The 19080-nt window shown below is 38.3% G+C and overlaps 1 protein-coding gene across 2 annotated transcripts in view; it reads left to right on the top strand.

The window, feature by feature from the left end:
• The first annotated feature begins 1649 nt into the window (after window positions 1–1649).
• Window positions 1650–19080, top strand: part of LOC149812818 (zinc ion binding protein) — a 40757-nt gene continuing 23326 nt past the window's right edge. The window contains exon 1 of one of the 2 annotated variants that reach the window (XM_089991329.1): window positions 1650–1804. In XM_089991329.1, coding sequence (XP_089847455.1) covers window positions 1679–1804 — 126 coding nt within the window. In that variant the 5' untranslated portion in view covers window positions 1650–1678. The remainder of the gene's footprint in view (window positions 1805–19080) is intronic. The other variant, XM_089991328.1, reaches the window with a different exon arrangement.

Below are 19080 nucleotides of genomic sequence, written 5' to 3'. Positions count from 1 at the left end.
GGAATTTCACAATATCTCCTTTTTGTTTGATCAATCAAGGAAGTTTATTCTCATTGAGCTTATTGGTGTAAAACTCTAGGTCCCCTTATTCATCAGGGAGTACACATTTCTAGTAAGATGAGATGTACTTTATTATGCATACAGGTCAGAGGTGAGATGGTTTACTTAATGGAGAGAGATTAGAACATTTGATCACATTCCGATGAGCATTATGGTTCATGTTAGTGAGGCAATCAATCGTACTAATGTTAGTAAGAGAAAGACCAACCTTGTTGGCATTCTTCAGCCATAGGAACGATGGGGAGGGTTTCGTACCAAAGTGATGAAGTTTAAGACGAGTGCAATTTGATTTTCTGGCAAAACAAGACCTTGGAAAGACTTGCTCTCAGGATCCATCAATGATTTTGTTTATGCTTAGTACGTTTGGTTCTATCTCATGAGATTTAAAAGGTGAATTTCATTTGCACAGCACCTCAAAAGCAAACCTTAAAAGTGAGTTGTGCACAGCACCCCAAACGCAAGCCTTTGCAAACGAGATATCATGAGATTTAGAAGTGAATCTCATTTGCTCAGTACTCCCACAAGCCACCAAACTTACCCTTTTCTTTTTTATGGAGGAATCTTTATGAATAAAAGAGGTTAGTTTTGGTTGATGGTTGTAACTTGACAGACAGTGCATTATAAGGAATAGATGTAAGGATGGCAATGGACCGGGGCAGGGCAAGGCGAGGATCGGGACGGGATGGTGCAGGGCGGGAGAAAGTGAAGTCCATACCCGCCTCCATCCCTGCACGGGTTTTGATTTTAACTTTCATCCCGGCCTCCATCCCCATTTCATGTCCTTCATCCCTTGTCCAAAAGTTCTGGATCCAATTTTAAGGTGCTGGTATCAGGTTGGAGTCTCGGTCTCACCCGACCTTTCAAAGGCAAAACCATACCCAGGTCCTGGGTTCTATAGGAGTCACGTGAACCAAACTCAAACCAAGCCTGGTAAAATTAGGGATGTCAACGGTTCATATGCGGGTCAGATCTAGGCATTACCGAATCTGACTTAATCGTATCTGACCTAAACGGATTCAGATGAAAAAGATAAAACTAAATTCGGATCTGACTAGTCTAAAACCTGATATTTACACTTAACCGGATTCAGGTTTTAATTGGATTCAGATTCCACTGCAAAATTAATACCGAATCCGAATCTGATTTTTAATCGGACCCGGGTTTGGCTACCAAATTTGACTAATCGGATTCGGATTCTGGGTCAGATATTGGGTTACATCTGACCCGTTGACAACCCTAGTTAAAGTACTATTTTTTTATACATTTTACATTAAAACAATTACAGATCTTAATTGGGACTTGAGTTGGACATGGGTCTGGTATAAAATTTCGTAAACAATATCCAGCTCCATATTTTAATATGGGTTCGACTTGGATAGTTAATTGGATCCATTTCTTTGTTGCCAAACCCGGATATTACTGGATCTGTGTGGATCAAGATTGGGTCATACCCGACCTGTTGACACCCCTACTTTGAAGCTGGATTCAGTAGAATCCACAGGGATTGGATCCTACACAAGCTAAGCAGGTTTTTGAAGAAGATTAATGCTGACCCGATCCGATCCGATCCGATTGTAGAGTATGAGAGAGAGAGAGAGAGAGAGAGAGAGAGAGAGAGATGCTTCCGGTTTCTTTCGAGAGAATGGAGTGTGCAGCAAAGGGAAGGGGGACTCCATGCACGGGCCCCGCAACGAGAAGGTGCGGTGGGTGTGGGGCCGTCTCATATTGCTCTTCTTCCCATCAGGTTCTCTTCTTCTTCTTCTTCTTCTTCTTTTCTCTCTCTCTCTCTTTCTCTCATTTTAGTGGTTCAATTTCATGTACTTTTTCATATAATTAATGGAGAGATTGTGAAACCAAGTTATCGTGATCACCAAAAAAAAGAAGAATTCGTAGCATTTCTTCTGTGAATTTGGTTAGTGGCGAACCCTTTTTGAGTAATTTGGTGTTAGAAATTATGTGGATATGCTGGAAAAGGAACCACAGAGTTCCCAACTTCAATGAATCTGGAAGATAAAGTATACTTGTTTGATTCGATTGAAGCTAAAGAGAAATACTTCGGGATAAAAGTATAAAACCCTGTAATGGGTTAACTAAATGTATGTTGATTCTTCGAAGTATACCTTGGAAACATGTTTCGTTTGCTGGATTTTGGTTAGAAATTTGCTTTCATTTTTAGGTGAAAAATTAACATTTTGTTGATTTACGCATATACTGAGCTAATATTTGATCATTTAAGGGTTTTTAGTAAATTGGGGATTTGTAGATATCCCTTAGGTGCACATTGAGCATTCATCCTCTTCTTTATTAGCTTGGCTGTCATTGTAGCTTGAGGTTAAACAAAGTTGCAATGAAAACCCATGTTTGAATGGATGCGTGGTTTTTATATGCATTTCTTTTCTTCGGAGGCACGCAGTACTTTGTCGCTTCTCTTGACTCTTATTTTAGCTCTCTTTAGCAAAACACTATGTCACAAAAATACGTATTGAGTCTATTGACCCAGTATGTGACGCAGGTTTGACGCGTAAGTTTGATTTTTTTTTTTGAAAAATAGGACGAGGTCTTGGAAATTTTAAGTTTTTTGGATCAGTAACAAAACTATTTTTTGTATTTTAATATTTCAATAACAATTATTGGAATATTAAAAAAGTTTTAAAAATATTAAAATAATACCCATATGTGTCACTATGTCTGGTCACGTCACCGGAGAAATGCGGATAAAATGGTGTGTCCCTGCGACATGAGAGGGTGGTGTATGTTCGCCCCCGATGATTCACTGAATCCCACGTCTGTGTTCGGGGCTTTGAATGAGCACCACGTATACAAGCACACGAGGCTCGTATTCCCATGTATGTTGACATAACTTTGCATCGGACTCTGGTGTTGTTGCAAAGACTTAAGTACCCTTTCTTGCTATTCTTCTCATAAAGTGATGGTTTGAGAAAATGACAAAAATGCCCTTCATTCAAAAAAGAAAAAACAAACAGTTCAAAAAAAGGACAAACATGTCCTCCATCCAGAAAGTCGAGGATGATGTTGACTCTTCAAAGTCTTCTTCTTCTTTCTCCGTAAAACACTATAAAACCCTCTCTCTCTCTCTAGGGAAGAAATCAAGGGAGGCAAAGAGTTCTCCCTGGAGAAGGCCATGAACATCAACCCTCTCACTCTCTCTCCCTTCTCTCTCTACTTCTGTGCACATCTAACAGACGATCCTACATTGCTCCATCGCCATCTTCTTCTTCTTCTTCCTTCTCCGTAAAACACTGTAAAACCCTCTCTCTCTCTCTAGAGAAGAAATAAAGGGAGGCAAAGAGTTCTCCCTGGAGAAGGCCATGAACGTCAACCCTCTCACTCTCTCTCCCTTCTCTCTCTACTTCTGTGCACATCCAACAGACGATCCTACATTGCTCCATCGCCATCTTCTTCCTTCTCCGTAAAACACTGTAAAACCCTCTCTCTCTCTAGAGAAAAAATCAAGGGAGGTAAAGAGTTCCCCCTGGAGAAGGCCATGAACATCAACCCTCTCACTCTCTCTCCCTTCTCTCTACTTCTGTGCCTGATTTAGAGTTTTTGCCCTTACAGGAGGGGGGTCCGGGGGCTCCCCCCCGGCACGGATCCCGCTGCGCGGTCAGCGGGCGGGGGTCCAGGGGGGGCCGCCCTTGGTGGGGGGGCTCGGGGGCAGCGCCCTTCAGACCAAATTTTTTTTAGGCCTTCCAACAACGATTTGTAGTATTATCGGGCTTTCTTACAACAATTTATAGTATTTTCGGGTCTCCAACGAAATGCTATATTGATTTGCGGAAGACACTACAAATCGCAAATCGCTATAGCGATTTGTAGTGTCTTCCGCAAATCGCTATAGCGATTTGTAGTGTCTTCTGCAAATTACTATAGCGATTTGTAGTGTTATTCAGTAAGCAAATCGCTGTAAATCGCTACCCGAATTAGGACAAACTTGTTAGGGCCATATCTCCCTAACCGGAGGTCATATTCCAAATCCGTAAAAAGTGGTGTCTTCGTTATTGAGTCTAGTTTATTTCTATAAATTTTCAGCGATTTCTATTGTCATTTCATTCCTCATTTTAACTAAAAACCAGACCCCTATTATTTTGTGTTATTTGAGTTGCACAACACCATTCTTGCTTGACATCCACATCTTGATTCTGGCATGCTCCTTGTTGGATTTTCCATTGATTTCTTCCAACCTTGCTTGGAACAAAAATATGTCTTTCTCACCATGACACTCTGTGCATTTTTTGACCACGACACTCGGGACCCGTGCCGGGGGGAGCCCCCGGACCCCCCTCTTGTAAGGGCAAAAACTCTAAATCAGGCTCCACAACGAATCAAGTTGAACGATGCTACCCACGTTGGGAGGAGCCCCCAAACCCTCATCCTATAAGGGCAAAAACTCTAAATCAAGCTCCACAATGAATCAAGTTGAACGATGCTACCCACGCTGCGAGGAGCCCCCAAACCCTCCTCCTATAAGGGCAAAAACTCTGCATCAGACTCCACAACTCATCAAGTTGAATGATGCTACCCACGCTGCGAGGAGCCCTGAGACCCCCCTTTCTGTAAGGGTAAAAACTCTGAATCAGACTCCACAACTCTTCAAGTTGAATGATGCTACCCACGTTGAGAGGAGCCCCCCAGACCCCTCTCCTGTAAGGGCAAAAACTCTGAATCAGGCTCCACAACGAATCAAGTTGAATGATGCTACCTACGCTGGGAGGAGCCCCCAAACCCTCCTCCTGTAAGGGTAAAAACTCTGAATCAGGATCTATAACTCATTTAGTTGAATGATGCTACCCACGTTGGGAAGAGCCCCCAAACCCTCCTTCTGTAAGGGTAAAAACTCTGAATCAGACTCCACAACAGTCAATGTGTAGGTCAACCGGTGCTTGATGGAGCAATGTAAGATCTTCTGTTGGATGTGCATAGAAGCAAAAAGAGAAGGGAGAGAGAGAGAGTGAGAGGGTTGATGTTCATGGCCTCCTCCAGGAGAGATTTATTTCTCAGATAATCCTGCAGTGCAGAGACTGGGTCTTAAATAATCATCTTCGGGGCACTTAAGTCTTTACAACCACTTCTTTTCAAGAATCGTCATTTTTTTTGGCACCAATGGAGGAGAGGGTACTTAAGTCTTTGCAATCGCATCAAACTCCAATGCTAATTAATGCTGACAAACATGGGGATACGAGACGCACATGCTTACATACGTGGTGCTCTTTGGGACCCCCGAACATGAGATGTAGCTAACTGCCCTGTTCGGGGGGGGGGGCATATAACCTGCTTTGCTGCGACATAGGTAAAAACCCTTTTTTTTTCGATGTCATTCGTGTTTAGGATGGACGGCATTGGAATGGTGTAAAATGAACGGCTCAGAATAAGCTTGTTCACTGTTTTTATGGGTGTCGTTGATTTTTAAGATGAACGACATCCAAGGCAACTCTGAACACCGTCTGAAGCTGCCTCTGACATGATCCTCTGACAGAATATATAGGATATGAGCTAGGTGTGTAACTTCGGGTACAATGAGGCTAGCTAGGGCCAACTGATTTTCATAATGGATAGATTTTGTACTTTGTGTAACTTCTGAATCATATTGGATAGATTTTTTACTTCATTATGACAGAAGCAGGAAGAATCTGAATTTTGAGACATCTAAGTTTTCTTGGTTGGATGACTTTGTATAATCCATTATGATCGAATCAGGAGGAACCAGAATTTCTTTTTCTTAGTTTTCTTGGTTTGTCTTTAGCACTTGAAGGAAGGTTGCTGTGGTTTGTGAAATGAGTTTACTTTTTTTCCTTATGTTTTGCTTGATTAACATCTTATCATGATTGATCTGTTTAGCATTTCACTGTTTTTGATGGTTTTTGGTTAGTATGACTTGGATTTATGGCTTCAAATGTGTAGAGTTAGCTTGGACTTGGTTGATGCCAAGTCTAGAGAGTGACTAATGACTGGTAAGATTTGGCCTTTTAGTGGATTAAGTTGGTTAAGCTTATAATCCATGGATCGGTTTGAGACCTTTATAAGTAAGAAACATAGTTGGGTCTTGCTTGACAAGTTCTTTGAAAATATCTCCATAATGCCAATGATTTGGATATGTGCTACTAAAGGTTCAAAGTGGATGGCTCACTTGGTAGCCTCTCGTGTTTGCTCATGGAGGTGTTTAGAGGGCTTGATTCTGGAGTTCTTCCACTCTGCAACTTGCATTCCATACATGTATAGCTCCGTGTCAAGTCCTGGCCTTATATGTGTCTACATTTAAGGCATGTTTCTTTTGATCACAGGTTACTGCAGCTGTAAAAGTTTTTTCCCTGTGAAAGTGATTTATGTGATTCACATTCTCAAGCATTAACTTTCTCATGTTTGCTTTTACGTTGTGAATTTGACTTGTGTATCATGTAAGAATGCATCATGTCATGTCATTACTTTAACACATTCACAGCTAAGCATGAATGCTTGTGAAAGTTTTATATACCATCAGACGTGTAAAACTTTCACAAGTTTTGAAGCTTCAACATTCACATATGAAAAATTACGTCCCATCTTGCTGCAATTTGAAGCCTCGCATGTCCCTAAAGGGAACGATGATCAACGAGATAAGCATGTTGAAGTTCTCAATATTAATGTGGGAACAAATAGAGGTCGACGACGACAAAATAATTTCAGATCAAGGGGCCAAGGCAGGAACTATGGATAAGGGGGAAGATGATTACTTCCCTTACCGCAATAACAACAAAATTTTCAATAGCATCAAAACTTTCAAAATCATGGAGCTTTGACTTGCCACCTGTGCAAGAAAAGAGGGCATAGAGTGGCTGATTGCTAGGACTTACCCAGCTATGGAGTGGTAGCTGGAGTGAAAAAGGTGGAGCACAATACTAACTACATTCAAGTTCAGTATGGAAACGTAATAACGAAGCAGATGCAAGTGGATTCAGCAAAAGGACCTCAGAAAAAGCATGGATCTTAGATTCAGGAGAGAGCAATCATGTCACAGGTGATGAAGGCAAAATTTCTCAACTCAAACCTTATATTGGCCATGATAAAATTATTACAGGCGATGGACCTGTTCACTCCATCACTCACATAGGAAAAGCTCATGTTTCCAGTGTTCCTAAACCTTTAACTTTGTCCAATACTTTTCTTGTTCTCTGTCTCAAACACAATCTTGTCTTTGTCTCTCAGCTTTGTCAACAGAATATTTCTTCTGTTATCTTTACTCCATCTGTTTGTGTGAAGGGGCTGGATTCAAAGGAAATGTTCGTTGAGGGAGAGAAGAATCAATAGAAGAGTATATTGTCCTTACACTCTTCAACAAAATGGGTTGACTGAGAGAAAGTATCAAAGTGCCTTAATAATGTTACATGTCGAAAAAACTCCTTTATATATTTGGACAAAAGCTTTTCATTTAGCTGTACACATTATAAATATGTTGCCTTTAAAAATTCTAAATTACAAGTCTCCCTATTATGCACTGTATAGGAAGCATCATGATTATGATTCTCTACGAGCTTATCAATGTATTTGCTATGTTCATATAGATAAATCCTAGATAAATAAATTTGAATCCAGAGCTCATGTTTGTAAATTTGTTGGCTATGCTGATAGTTATAAAAGATTTAGGTTCTATAATATCAAGAATAGATGTATTTGCATTTCTAGAAATATAGTATTTGGTGAAAGTTCCTTTGAGTATGATTCCACTGCAGAACACGTTAAAAAAACAAATGAGGGCAGCATTGAATATTACCAATCATGGTTAAGTGAAGAACTGGATCCAATGAAAGTTCTATATCACAAGTAAAAGTTCTTGAAAGTCACTGGCAGGAAAGGGAAGTTCCTACCTTCTCTGAAGAGAATGCAACTATGAATGAGAGATATAAAGCACATGTATATACCAGAAGAAATACATGGGCAACTAGTTTGAAGTTGGGGCACAAAGAAAAGCTAATAATGAAGTGGGACAAGAATCAGGAAATGTGTGGAATCATGAAGACACCATCAGCCCATGCGATGAAATCATAACACAACCAGAGTTCAGAAGATCAAACAAGGTTAGACATCCTGTTGACATATGGTTTAGTTATGAAAATTTTAGCGTAGTTCATCATACTTTCCTTATACGAATAGAAAAACAAGAACCAATTTTTTATTCTCAAGCTATCCGAAATAAGAAATGGGTTGAAGCCATATACAGGCCTCCATATAAGAATGTGACAGGGTCTAAGTGCACTATAAATCTCTTACACAAAACGGATATGTCTAATTGTAAGCCTTTGTTAACTTCTGTCCCAGTACACCAACAATTGAGTGTCAATGATGGAGAGATGTATAGTGATCCTACTGAATACAAGAGTATTGTTGGCATGTTACAATGACTAGATGTTGTGCATGCAGTGAACCAAGTATCTCAATTCATGCATCAACCAATAACTATCCATATGGAAGCAACAAAGCGAATTCTCAGATATTTAAAAGGTACCCTGGAGGATGATTTATTATACAACAACAACAACAACTACGCCTTCATCCCAAAACAATTGGGGTCGGCGATATGAACCAAAAAAGAAAATCATTCTGGGTCTTCCACATGAATCCTTCTCCTCCAATCATTTCTATCCAATGCCATGTCCTCGGTGAGGTTCAAAGCATTCATATCCTTTCCTATCATCTCCATCCAAGTCTTCCTAGGCCTACCCCGACCTCTTTTAACTAATATATTTTCCCATTTCTCCATCCTTCTAACTGGAGCATCATTAGGCCTTCGCTGAATAGGTCCAAACCACCGTAAACGATTCTCTCTCATCTTATTTTCAATGGGCGCAACGCCTACCTTCTTAGGTATCTCCTCGTTCCGAATCTTATCTTTTATTGTATTTCCACACATCCATCTCAGCATACGCATCTCAGCTACACTCATTTTTTGAATATGATGTCTCTTGGCAGCCCAACATTCCGTACCATATAGTAAAGCGGGCCTAATAGTCGTCCTATAAAACTTTCCCTTCAACCGCAATGGCATTCTACGATCGCACAACACTCCATTTGCACTTTTCCATTTTATCCACCCAACCTTTATCCTATGATTTACATCTCCATCAATTTCTTCATACTTTTGAATGATAGATCCCAAATATTTGAAACAGTCATCCACCAATATTTCTTGCTCACCAAGTTTCACTACACTCCCATCACTACTTCATTGCTTACTAAACCGACATTCCATATATTCTGTCTTACTCTTACTCAACTTAAAACCTCTTGCTTCCAATGTCTGTCTCTATAATTCTAACTTAGCATTAACCCCAACTTTAGACTCATCAATCAAAACAATATCATCAGCAAACAACATACACCATGACACATTTTCTTGAATTTATCTCGTAAGCTCATCCATCACTATAGCAAATAGGAAAGGGCTTAAAGCAGATCCTTGATGTAACCCAACCGTTATAGGAAAATTGGTTGTCACCCCTCCACAAGTGCGGACATTGGTTACTGCTCCTTCATACATATCTTTAATTATACTAATGTACTTGAGAGAAACACCTTTCTTCATCATTGTCCACCAGAGAACATCCCTAGGTACTCTATCGTATGCCTTCTCCAAATCAATAAAAACCATATGCAAATCTTTGTTCTTCTCTCTATATCTCTCAATAAGTTGTTTAAGAAGATGTATAGCTTTCATAGTTGATCTTCCAGGCATAAAACCAAATTGATTCTCCGATATCATGACAACCTTCTTCAACCTAGACTCAATCACCCTCTCCCAAAGTTTCATAGTATGACTCATGAGTTTTATACCACGATAATTTGTGCAATCTTGTATATTACGCTTATTCTTATATAGAGGCACCAAAGTACTCTTCCTCCACTCATTAGGCATCTTATTTGTCCGCCAAATCTTGTTAAAAGGATTTGTCAACCATTCTATATCTTTCTCTCTCAAGCATTTCCAAGCCTCGATAGGTATACCATCTGGGCCAACTGCCCTTCTTGATTTCATTTTCTTCAAAGCCTCTGCAATTTCTTTCTTTTGAATCTTGCACATGAAATCACGATTCATCTCATGAAAAGGAATGAAGAAGTCTCCAAAATCCTGAGCATGACTTTCATTAAATAGCTTATCAAAATAATCTTTCCATCTCTCCTTAATCTCGTCATCTTTGACTAAAACCCTTTGCGTTTCATCTTTGATACATCTAACCATACCTAGATCCCTCGATTTCCTATCTCTTATCTTTGCAAGCCTATAAATATCCTTCTCGCCCTCTTTGGTATCCAACTTAGAGTTGACATAAATAAAAAATATCATAGGAAAGATTTTTTCATAGTGATGGCCTATTCAGATGCTGATTGGGCAAGGGATTCAGATGAAAAAGATCAATTTCAGGTTATTATATATTTGTTGGAGATAATCTAGTTTCTTGGTCAAGTCATAAACAATGGGCTATAGCACGATCATGCATAGAAGCTGAATATTGGGCCATGGCAACGACAATCTTAGAGTTGACATGAATAAAAAATTTGTTACATGAACTAGACGAGACAATCGATAGATCGGTTTTATTTTGTGACAATTGGAGTGCCATCAAAATCTCATTAAATCTTGTTTATCATGGAAAGACCAGGCATATAGAAATTGATCTGCACTTCATCAGAAGCAAAAATTGAAGATGGTGAACTTGAAGCAAGATTTATCGGTTTAGAAAATCACATTGCAGACCTCTTCACCAAGGGTTTGACAAAACAAAAGTTTTGGTATGTGAAGTCCAAGTTATCCATGGTGATTACCATGTACAACTTGAGGGAGGCTATTGAGAGATGACAATATTGGATATGGGTGGATTCAGATCCAATACAACCGAGGTTGCACCATGGTTTCTTTATTGGGTTGGGTTTCCTTGTTGTGCTGGGTTTTCTTATGTCAGTTAAAGTGTGTGTTATGAGAAAATATAGAAAGCCCACTTGTATTTTTTTCAATATAATGCAATGGACAGACTCATGTTCCCTCATTGGGAATCATGGAATAGCAGGAGCAACACCCCTAATCCTCTTGTCTTCTCTTCTTCTTTGTCGATACTTTGGATCATCTTAAGGTACCAATTCTAATAGTTCACAGACTTGTGTCCAACTTTCATAAGTTATAAGGTGTATAGAATCACAATTGTGATTCCTCAGTCTGTGATTCAATTTTCACATGTTTGTGTTGCTCTGTGAAAGTTGTGGTTGTGATTTATAATCTCAAAATTGTAATGAAATGGACCAAATATGATGAGACGTCACTTATGGACTTGCACAAATATAATCAATCAAGAAAAACACTTGATTGATCAAGCTACACCACCCACACGAGGGTCAAAAATATTCTTGTATTGCATAGAAGTGCTCTCTTGAAGAGTAAAAAATACATGGGCCTTAGAGTCCTATTTATGATACAAGGGACCACAAGAGAGCAGCCCAACTAGCTGTTGGGATGCTCCCAACGGTCACATTTGTGACCGTTGGGAGCAGCTCCAACTTGGAGCTGCCCCAACACCTTTATCAAAAAGAAAAAAAGTACAAAAATAAAATAAAGGAAAATACATAGTCAACCCTTAATGGGCTGACGCCTATTTGATGCAACTTTTTCAATAAAAACATTTTAAATATATATTTTCAATAAAAACGTTTGTGCAAACCGTGCATCAAATAATAAAAACCGGTTCACACCAGTGGTGAAGTCCGGGTCGAACTCAAGGAACGGGATAAGTACTTTTGTACCCCACACATAACTACTTTTGTTGTCTTGAAAATGAAAATTAATTAATTAACTAAGTAAATAAAAGAGTGTTGCCCTTTGCGGAGGGCTTACAAATAATAAATAAATGGTTTTATTACAGGCCCAATTAATAAAAAAATAAAATTCCTATTCTAAGAATAAAAGAGGAAAAATCTTAAGTGCTTGAGCTTCTTGTCCCTTCCTTCATTACTGGTTTTCATTAGATAGCCTCCCTGAAGGCTCTGAGGGGACCTTTTTGGGACCTCAGAAGGCTTTTCGAGGGCTCGTTTGAAGGCTCACCTGTAAAAATAAAAACATAAAACACAAAAATACGAAGAAAAACTACGCAAAGATCAAAGGTTAGTATAAAGAAAAATCACAAAAAACTCTAAACAAATGAACATGAAATGACAAACTACACTACAAGACAAAATAACATAACTAACTATTTAAACTAATCAAGAACTAAGTTATGAGACAAACTACTACAAGACAAATTAGCAAAACAAACTAACTAACTAATCAATTGAAAATAAACTACAAGCTACTTATTCAAAACAAAAATCATGAATCTAACATAACTAAACTAACACAAAAACTACTGATGAATTAACTAAAGTAAAACGGCTAGTTGGCCTAATGCCGAATCAAATAACTAATTAATGAATAATACTCAGAAAGCGCAACTAACTATAACCAATGAGGTATGGCATAAAAAAATTATTCTAAACTACTCAATTAAATCATGAATCAACGATAAACAAATTTTTTTACAATTATGACTAACTACAAGACGTAGCAACAATCTTGTTTATGGTAGCCGTGATCATCCACATTAAACATGTCGGAGCACTGGTCTCATGTTAATACTATGATCTGCACACGACCTGATCAGAAAATGCCACATATGCAAGTGTGCACACGGTAGCCGACTGCATACGGTTTGCTGGCAATCACACGGCCAATCGTGATAAGGTCTAGCACTGGGATTGCACGTTGTGTTTATTTGTGCGAGACCTGATCACATTCTATAGATGCGCGTGTGTTTTCACGAACTATTGAATCCCAACACTAAAAAAAAATGAGATGGCAACCAAACACATTCTACTCGGTTTGGGCATAAAAACTTATATCAAACGATCTGCCTGATTAAGTAAATCATGCAAGTCATTTGCGGGCCAAAAGAAAATGAGATTAACATTATGTAGACATTGCGGTGACATAAACAAGAGAATATTAACTATAGTTTTTTTTCTTTTCTTTTTCAATAAATAGAAATAACAATCTAAACTAGATGCTACGCGTATGCGACAATTAAATGATGCTATATGCTAAGATGCGATGAGGATGCTAACAATCTAACTACAATGCATGCCATGATCATAAATACTAAGGAGAAAGGGGAGAAGAAGTTTACCTTGCGGCTTACCTTCGACGGATGGGTTGAGAAGAATTGGCTTTTCCTTAAGCTGCACGTACCTCCGTCGACTAAGGTAAGAAGAACCGACGATAGAAAAATGTTAGAAGCAAGATGAATCAAAGGAAGAAATGAAGAGATTGAGAGAGAATCGGTTGGGAACGAAGAGGAGGAAGAGAAGAGGAGAGGGAGAAGAGGCCTGAGTTTTCTCAGAAGGGAAAAACGTCTATCTCTCTCTCTAAAATATTATTTATAGTCTTCTAATTAGGTTTTTAGAAAATCTTTCAAAAAGAGTCCGAAAAGTTTCAATATTTCAAAGACCTCTGTTTCTAAAATCTTTTCTAAAAGTTTAATTATTTTCTCTAAAATACTCTAAAGGGGCTCAATTTGCTCAAATTACACTTTGATGAAAACAATGAAAACCTTTGCAAACAAGCATTTTTAAGCATTTATCGCACATGATCATGCATGAAATTATGTATGATCACTATTACAACTAAAATGATTGGAATACTTCTAATGGGTATATATATATATATATTAACACCTTCTCTCAAACTCATGGTGTAAACAACCGAGAGTTTGCCAAGTAGGAAGTGAAATCTAGGTGACAGGAGCATTTTAGTGAAGAAATCTACTAGTTGATACTCTGATATAATGTAAGGCAACATGATGGTCTTCCTCAGGAATTCTTCATGAACGTAGTGGCAATCCATTATAATGTATTTTTTTCTTTCATGGAATGTATGATTACTTGTAATATATACAAGACTCTTGGTGTCACAACATAATCTTTAGGGTTGTGCAATGTGAACTTTCAAATCTTCTAATAATTGTCTCAATCATACTAACTCAGACGTAGTTGTTGCTATGGCACGATACTCTGCTTTAGTGAAAGAGAGGGACACCTTCTATTGCTTCTTGCATTGCCATGTAATTAGAGAATCATCTAAAAAAACACAGGAACCAGTGGTTGAGTGTTTATCATTCACATCCTCCAAGTCAGAATTAAAATATGCAATAACTTCTAACGAGAAAGAGGATAAAAGAAATAATCTATAATTAATAGAATCTTTAATATATCTAATAATTCTTATTACAACACTCATATGTCTTGTAGTGAGAGCATGTTGAAATTGACTAACAGAATGAATAGCATGAGAAATATAAGGACGAGTAATAGAGAGATAAGACAAGCTCCTATCATCTGTCTATATGGAGTTGGATCTTATAGAGGTTCTTCATCATCTTTCTTCATTTTCGCATTTATGACCTCTGGAGTATCAACTCGTTTTTCGTCTGAAAGTCCTGACCGTTATATGATCTCTGCTTTATACTTAGTCTGCGACAAAAAATAACCACGAGGTGAGTAAGTCACTTCTATTATAAGAAAGTACCACAAAAAACCAAGATCTGTTATATCAAAGTTGTCTTTGAGCACGTCTTTGATATGATTAACTCTCTGCTTGTCACCTTCTGCGATAATCATATCATCAATATAAAGAAGTAATATTACCATTCCAGCATTAAAAGACTTAACAAACAATGCACGGTTAGTATAACAAGATTTAAAATGAAGTTGTGCCAGCAAACTACTGAACCTATCTTACCAAGCTTTGAGGGTTTGTTTTAAACCATATAAAGCTTTTCGTAACCAAATGATTTTTTCATGTGTTAAACTTAAGCCTGGTGGAGGATCCATGTAAACTTCTTCATTGAGACAACCATTCAAAAAGTTATTTTTTACATCCGCTTGAAAGATTGGTCATTTTTTAATTGATGCTATAGAAATAAGGGTTTTAACAGTGGTCATTTGAGCGACTGGAGCAAATGTCTTGTCATAGTATATCCCATATTCTTGACTGTATCCCTTGGCTACTAGCCTAGCTTTATATCTTTCTAATGTCTCGTCTTATTTAGTTTTTATCTTGTAGACCCTCTACATCCTATAGTTTTCTTTCTTTAGGTAATAATTGAATTTTTCAAGTTTTTGCCTTTTCTAAAGCTTCTAATTCATCATTCATCGCCTTAATCCATTCTTGATGATTTTTAGCATCATGATAGGGTGTTGGTTCTATATATGAGTGTATAGCAGTGTTATTAAAAACGCGCCTCAAGGTGCAAAAAGCATGCCTCGCGAGGGCCTTTGTGCCTTGAGGCGCAGGCATAAAGCGTAAAAGCCTCAAGGCGTATGCCTCATACGCCTTGAGGAAAGGCGCGCCTTGAGGTGAGGTGTTCATGCCTCATTTGTTTGGTCAACTGAGGGTCAAAGCCCTCATTTGACCAAAACTAAAATTTTATAAAATCAGGGCCCCCGACCCTAGTGAGGGTTGGGGGGCCTAATTTTTCTATCTTCTCTCACAATCCCTCTCTCTCTCGTCTCTCGTAGCCCCTCTCTCTCTCGCAGTCCCTCCCTCTCTCATCTCTCACAGTCTCTCTCTCTCTGTCCCTCACTCATCTCTCTCGTCTCTCACCTCTCATCTCGGTCTGCTATTGTTAAGCTCTCTATTGTTTTGGTTATAGTTGTAGTTGCTGATCTGTTTAAGGATATTCATATCGTTTTGTCAAGAATATAGACTGACCTATGTCACAGGGACTCGGCAAATCAGGTGCCGCACCCGCATCGACGCGACGTGGGTGCGGCACCCGGTGCGGTCAACCCGACCTTGGGTGCATTGACCGCACCCAGGGTCATTTGTGTTCAATTTTTATATTAAAAAAAATTCTTCTGGGGGCGCTGCCTCCCAGAGACCCCCGCTCGCTGACCACCCACGCTGGGGGGAGCCCCCGGACCCCCCTTTCTGCAAGGGCAAAAACTCTGAATCAGGCTCCACAACTCATCAACTTGACCCCTTCCCTGCACAAAGAGGGCGCAGTGAGGGGGCTCGACCCCTCCCCTGCACAATATATATATCCTCAAGGTGAGGCGTATACGCCTTAGATTTTTTGTCAAATGAGGGTCAAAGCCCTCATTTGACCAAAAATTAGGTTTTAAATAATAGCCCCCCCGACCCTAATGTTATATTTTCTGAGAAACACGCAGTTGGGGGCCTGTTGTTTTCTAAAAAACAGAGAGCCGAGGAGATGAGTTCGGGGGCCAAAAATTTGTTTGGGTGTATTAGGGTTTGTTGTCGGAGAGAAAGGAGGGGACGAGTTCGTTCATTTGAAACACGCAGTTTGTACATTTTGGGTAAGTTTCACTTTTTCCCCATTCTTGTTCTCAGTTTGTATTTTCTGTTTTTTCTGCAACTTATCTTTCCATCTTTTGATTTGCAAAGGATGAATGGACTGCAACCCTCTATCCAAAATCTCCTATATAGATTGTGATAGCTGGTCATCTTTTTAGGTTTCTTTAAGGTGTGGGATAAATGCCCTACTTCTTTTGAGTGTTGATTATGAGACTTTGTTACTGCAGCTTCGGGAATCCTCTTAGGTTTTTAACATTAATTATTTTTTGTTTGATTTATTCTAGTTTATTAGCTTAAATTACTTAAATTAGAATTTTCTTTTGATTTATTACGATGGACCTTTGGTCCAGACCATTTTGTCTAGGGTGCTTCTCATAACAAAAAAAAAAACTTAGTGGGTCTTCTGGCTGGTCATCATCCTAAATTAATTCTTAATGGTTTTATCTCTTTTTGTTCTCTGGTGGACAATGATGAAGAAAGGTGTTTCTCTCAAGTACATTAAAATAATTAAAGATATGTATGAAGGAGTAGAAACCAATGTCCGCACTTGTGGAGGGGTGACAACCAATTTTCCTATAACGGTTGGGTTACATCGAGGATCTGCTTTAAGCCCTTTCCTATTTGCTATAGTGATGGATGAGCTTACGAGATCATTTCAAGAAAATGTGTCGTGGTGTATGTTGTTTGCTGATGATATTGTTTTGATAGATGAGTCTGGAGCTGGGGTTAATGCTAAGTTAGAATTATGGAGACAGACATTGGAAGCAAGAGGTTTTAAGTTGAGTAAGAGTAAGACAGAATACATAGAATGTCGGTTTAGTAAGCAACGAAGTAATGATGAGAGTGTAGTGAAGCTTGGTGAGCAAGAAATACCGGTGGATGATTGTTTCAAATATTTGGGATCTATCATTCAAAAGTATGGAGAAATTGATGGAGATGTAAATCATAGGATAAAGGTTGGGTGGATGAAATGGAAAAGTGCAACTGGAGTGTTGTGCGATCGTAGAATGCCATTGCGGTTGAAGGGAAAGTTTTATAGGACGACTATTAGGCCTGCTTTACTATATGGTACGGAATGTTGGGCTGCCAAGAGACATCATATTCAAAAAATGAGTGTAGCTGAGATGCGTATGCTTAGATGAATGTGTGAAAATACAATAAAAGATAAGATTCGGAACGAGGATATACGTAAGAAGGTAGGCGTTGCACCCATTGAAAATAAGATGAGAGAGAATCGTTTACAGTGGTTTGGACATATTCGGTGAAGGCCTAATGATGCTCCAGTTAAAAGGATGGAGAAATGAGAAAATATATTAGTTAAAAGAGGTCGGGGTAGGCCTAGGAAGACATGGATGGAGGTGATAGGAAAGGATATGAATGCTTTGAACGTCACCAAGGACATGGCATTGGATAAAAATGATTGGAGGAGAAGGATTCATGTGGAAGACCCATAATGATTTTCTTTTTTGGTTCATATCGCCGACCCCAATTATTTTGGGATGAAGGCGTAGTTGTTGTTTGTTGTTAGTAGTCAGTAGAGCACGCTATTGTGGTGACAGAGAAAAAGATTTAAAAGTTGCCAGTCATTGAATTGATTTGGCAAGCCGTGCACAACTTGCTACATTCGGTTGAGGAAGAAAAAAAATCAAAAGATATGTTGAATCCATTGACTTGATTAGTTGTTAATGCTAACATGCATTTTCTAATTATGTCCATATGATGTTGTTAATGCTAATATGCATTTCGTTGTTAATTTTTTATTGAATGAATGCGTATATTTTATTTCTTAGATACTTACGTAGATCAAGTTGTTGCATTAATGTTACTTTTACATGTTAATCTCATATTTTTTCAGTATTTATTTGAGATTTTTTATTTCTTGTTGGTTGTTGTTTCATCAATAAAGCAATTTTTATTTATTTATAATTTTAGATATTTTTTATAATCTTTTTTAAGTTTTAAAAAAAAAATTTGAGGCTTACGCTTTACGCCTCAAGGCTCACGCCTCGCCTCAGATTTTGGTGAAGCGCCTCGCTACGCCTCAACGCTTTTCACAACACTGGGTCTCAACAATATGTCTATGCTTCTTTCGGCTAGTCTATTTTGTTAATGAATATAAGGACAAGTTTTTTGATGAATAATCCCATGTAGGTCAAGATAAATTTTAAACTCTTTTGACATAAATTCTTCCCGAAATCTATTTTAAAGATTTGAATATTGGTTTTAAATGGAGTCTTTGTATAGTAATGAAATTTTAAAACAATCAAATACTTCGAATTTTTGTTTGAGAAAAAGTATCCAAGAGTATCTACTATAATCATTCACAAACACAACATAATAAGATACGTCTCTTTTGGATACAACCGGAGTCGGTCTCCATACATCCCAATATACTAAATCAAATGGATTTTTTGATAGAAAATGTCTTGGCCCAAAGGGTAAAGACTTCATTTTACCAACAATGCAATCTTTACAAACAAAATCTCGTTCTTTATAACTTATAAGAAATAGACACAAGTGTAATCTGAACACACTAGGATATCTTAGTCTTTTGTGTTAATTTTTTATATCTTTATTTTTCATAAAATTACAAAATGTATGTTTTGATAACTCAAGATTGTCCATAACATAAAGAT

This window comes from Nuphar pumila, chromosome 16 (assembly GCF_984573655.1).
Source record: "Nuphar pumila chromosome 16, dmNupPumi1.hap1.1, whole genome shotgun sequence".
Taxonomy (NCBI): Eukaryota; Viridiplantae; Streptophyta; class Magnoliopsida; order Nymphaeales; family Nymphaeaceae; genus Nuphar; species Nuphar pumila.
The sequence above is the reverse complement of the archived record's forward strand: the minus strand, read 5'-3'. Positions and strand labels throughout refer to the sequence as shown.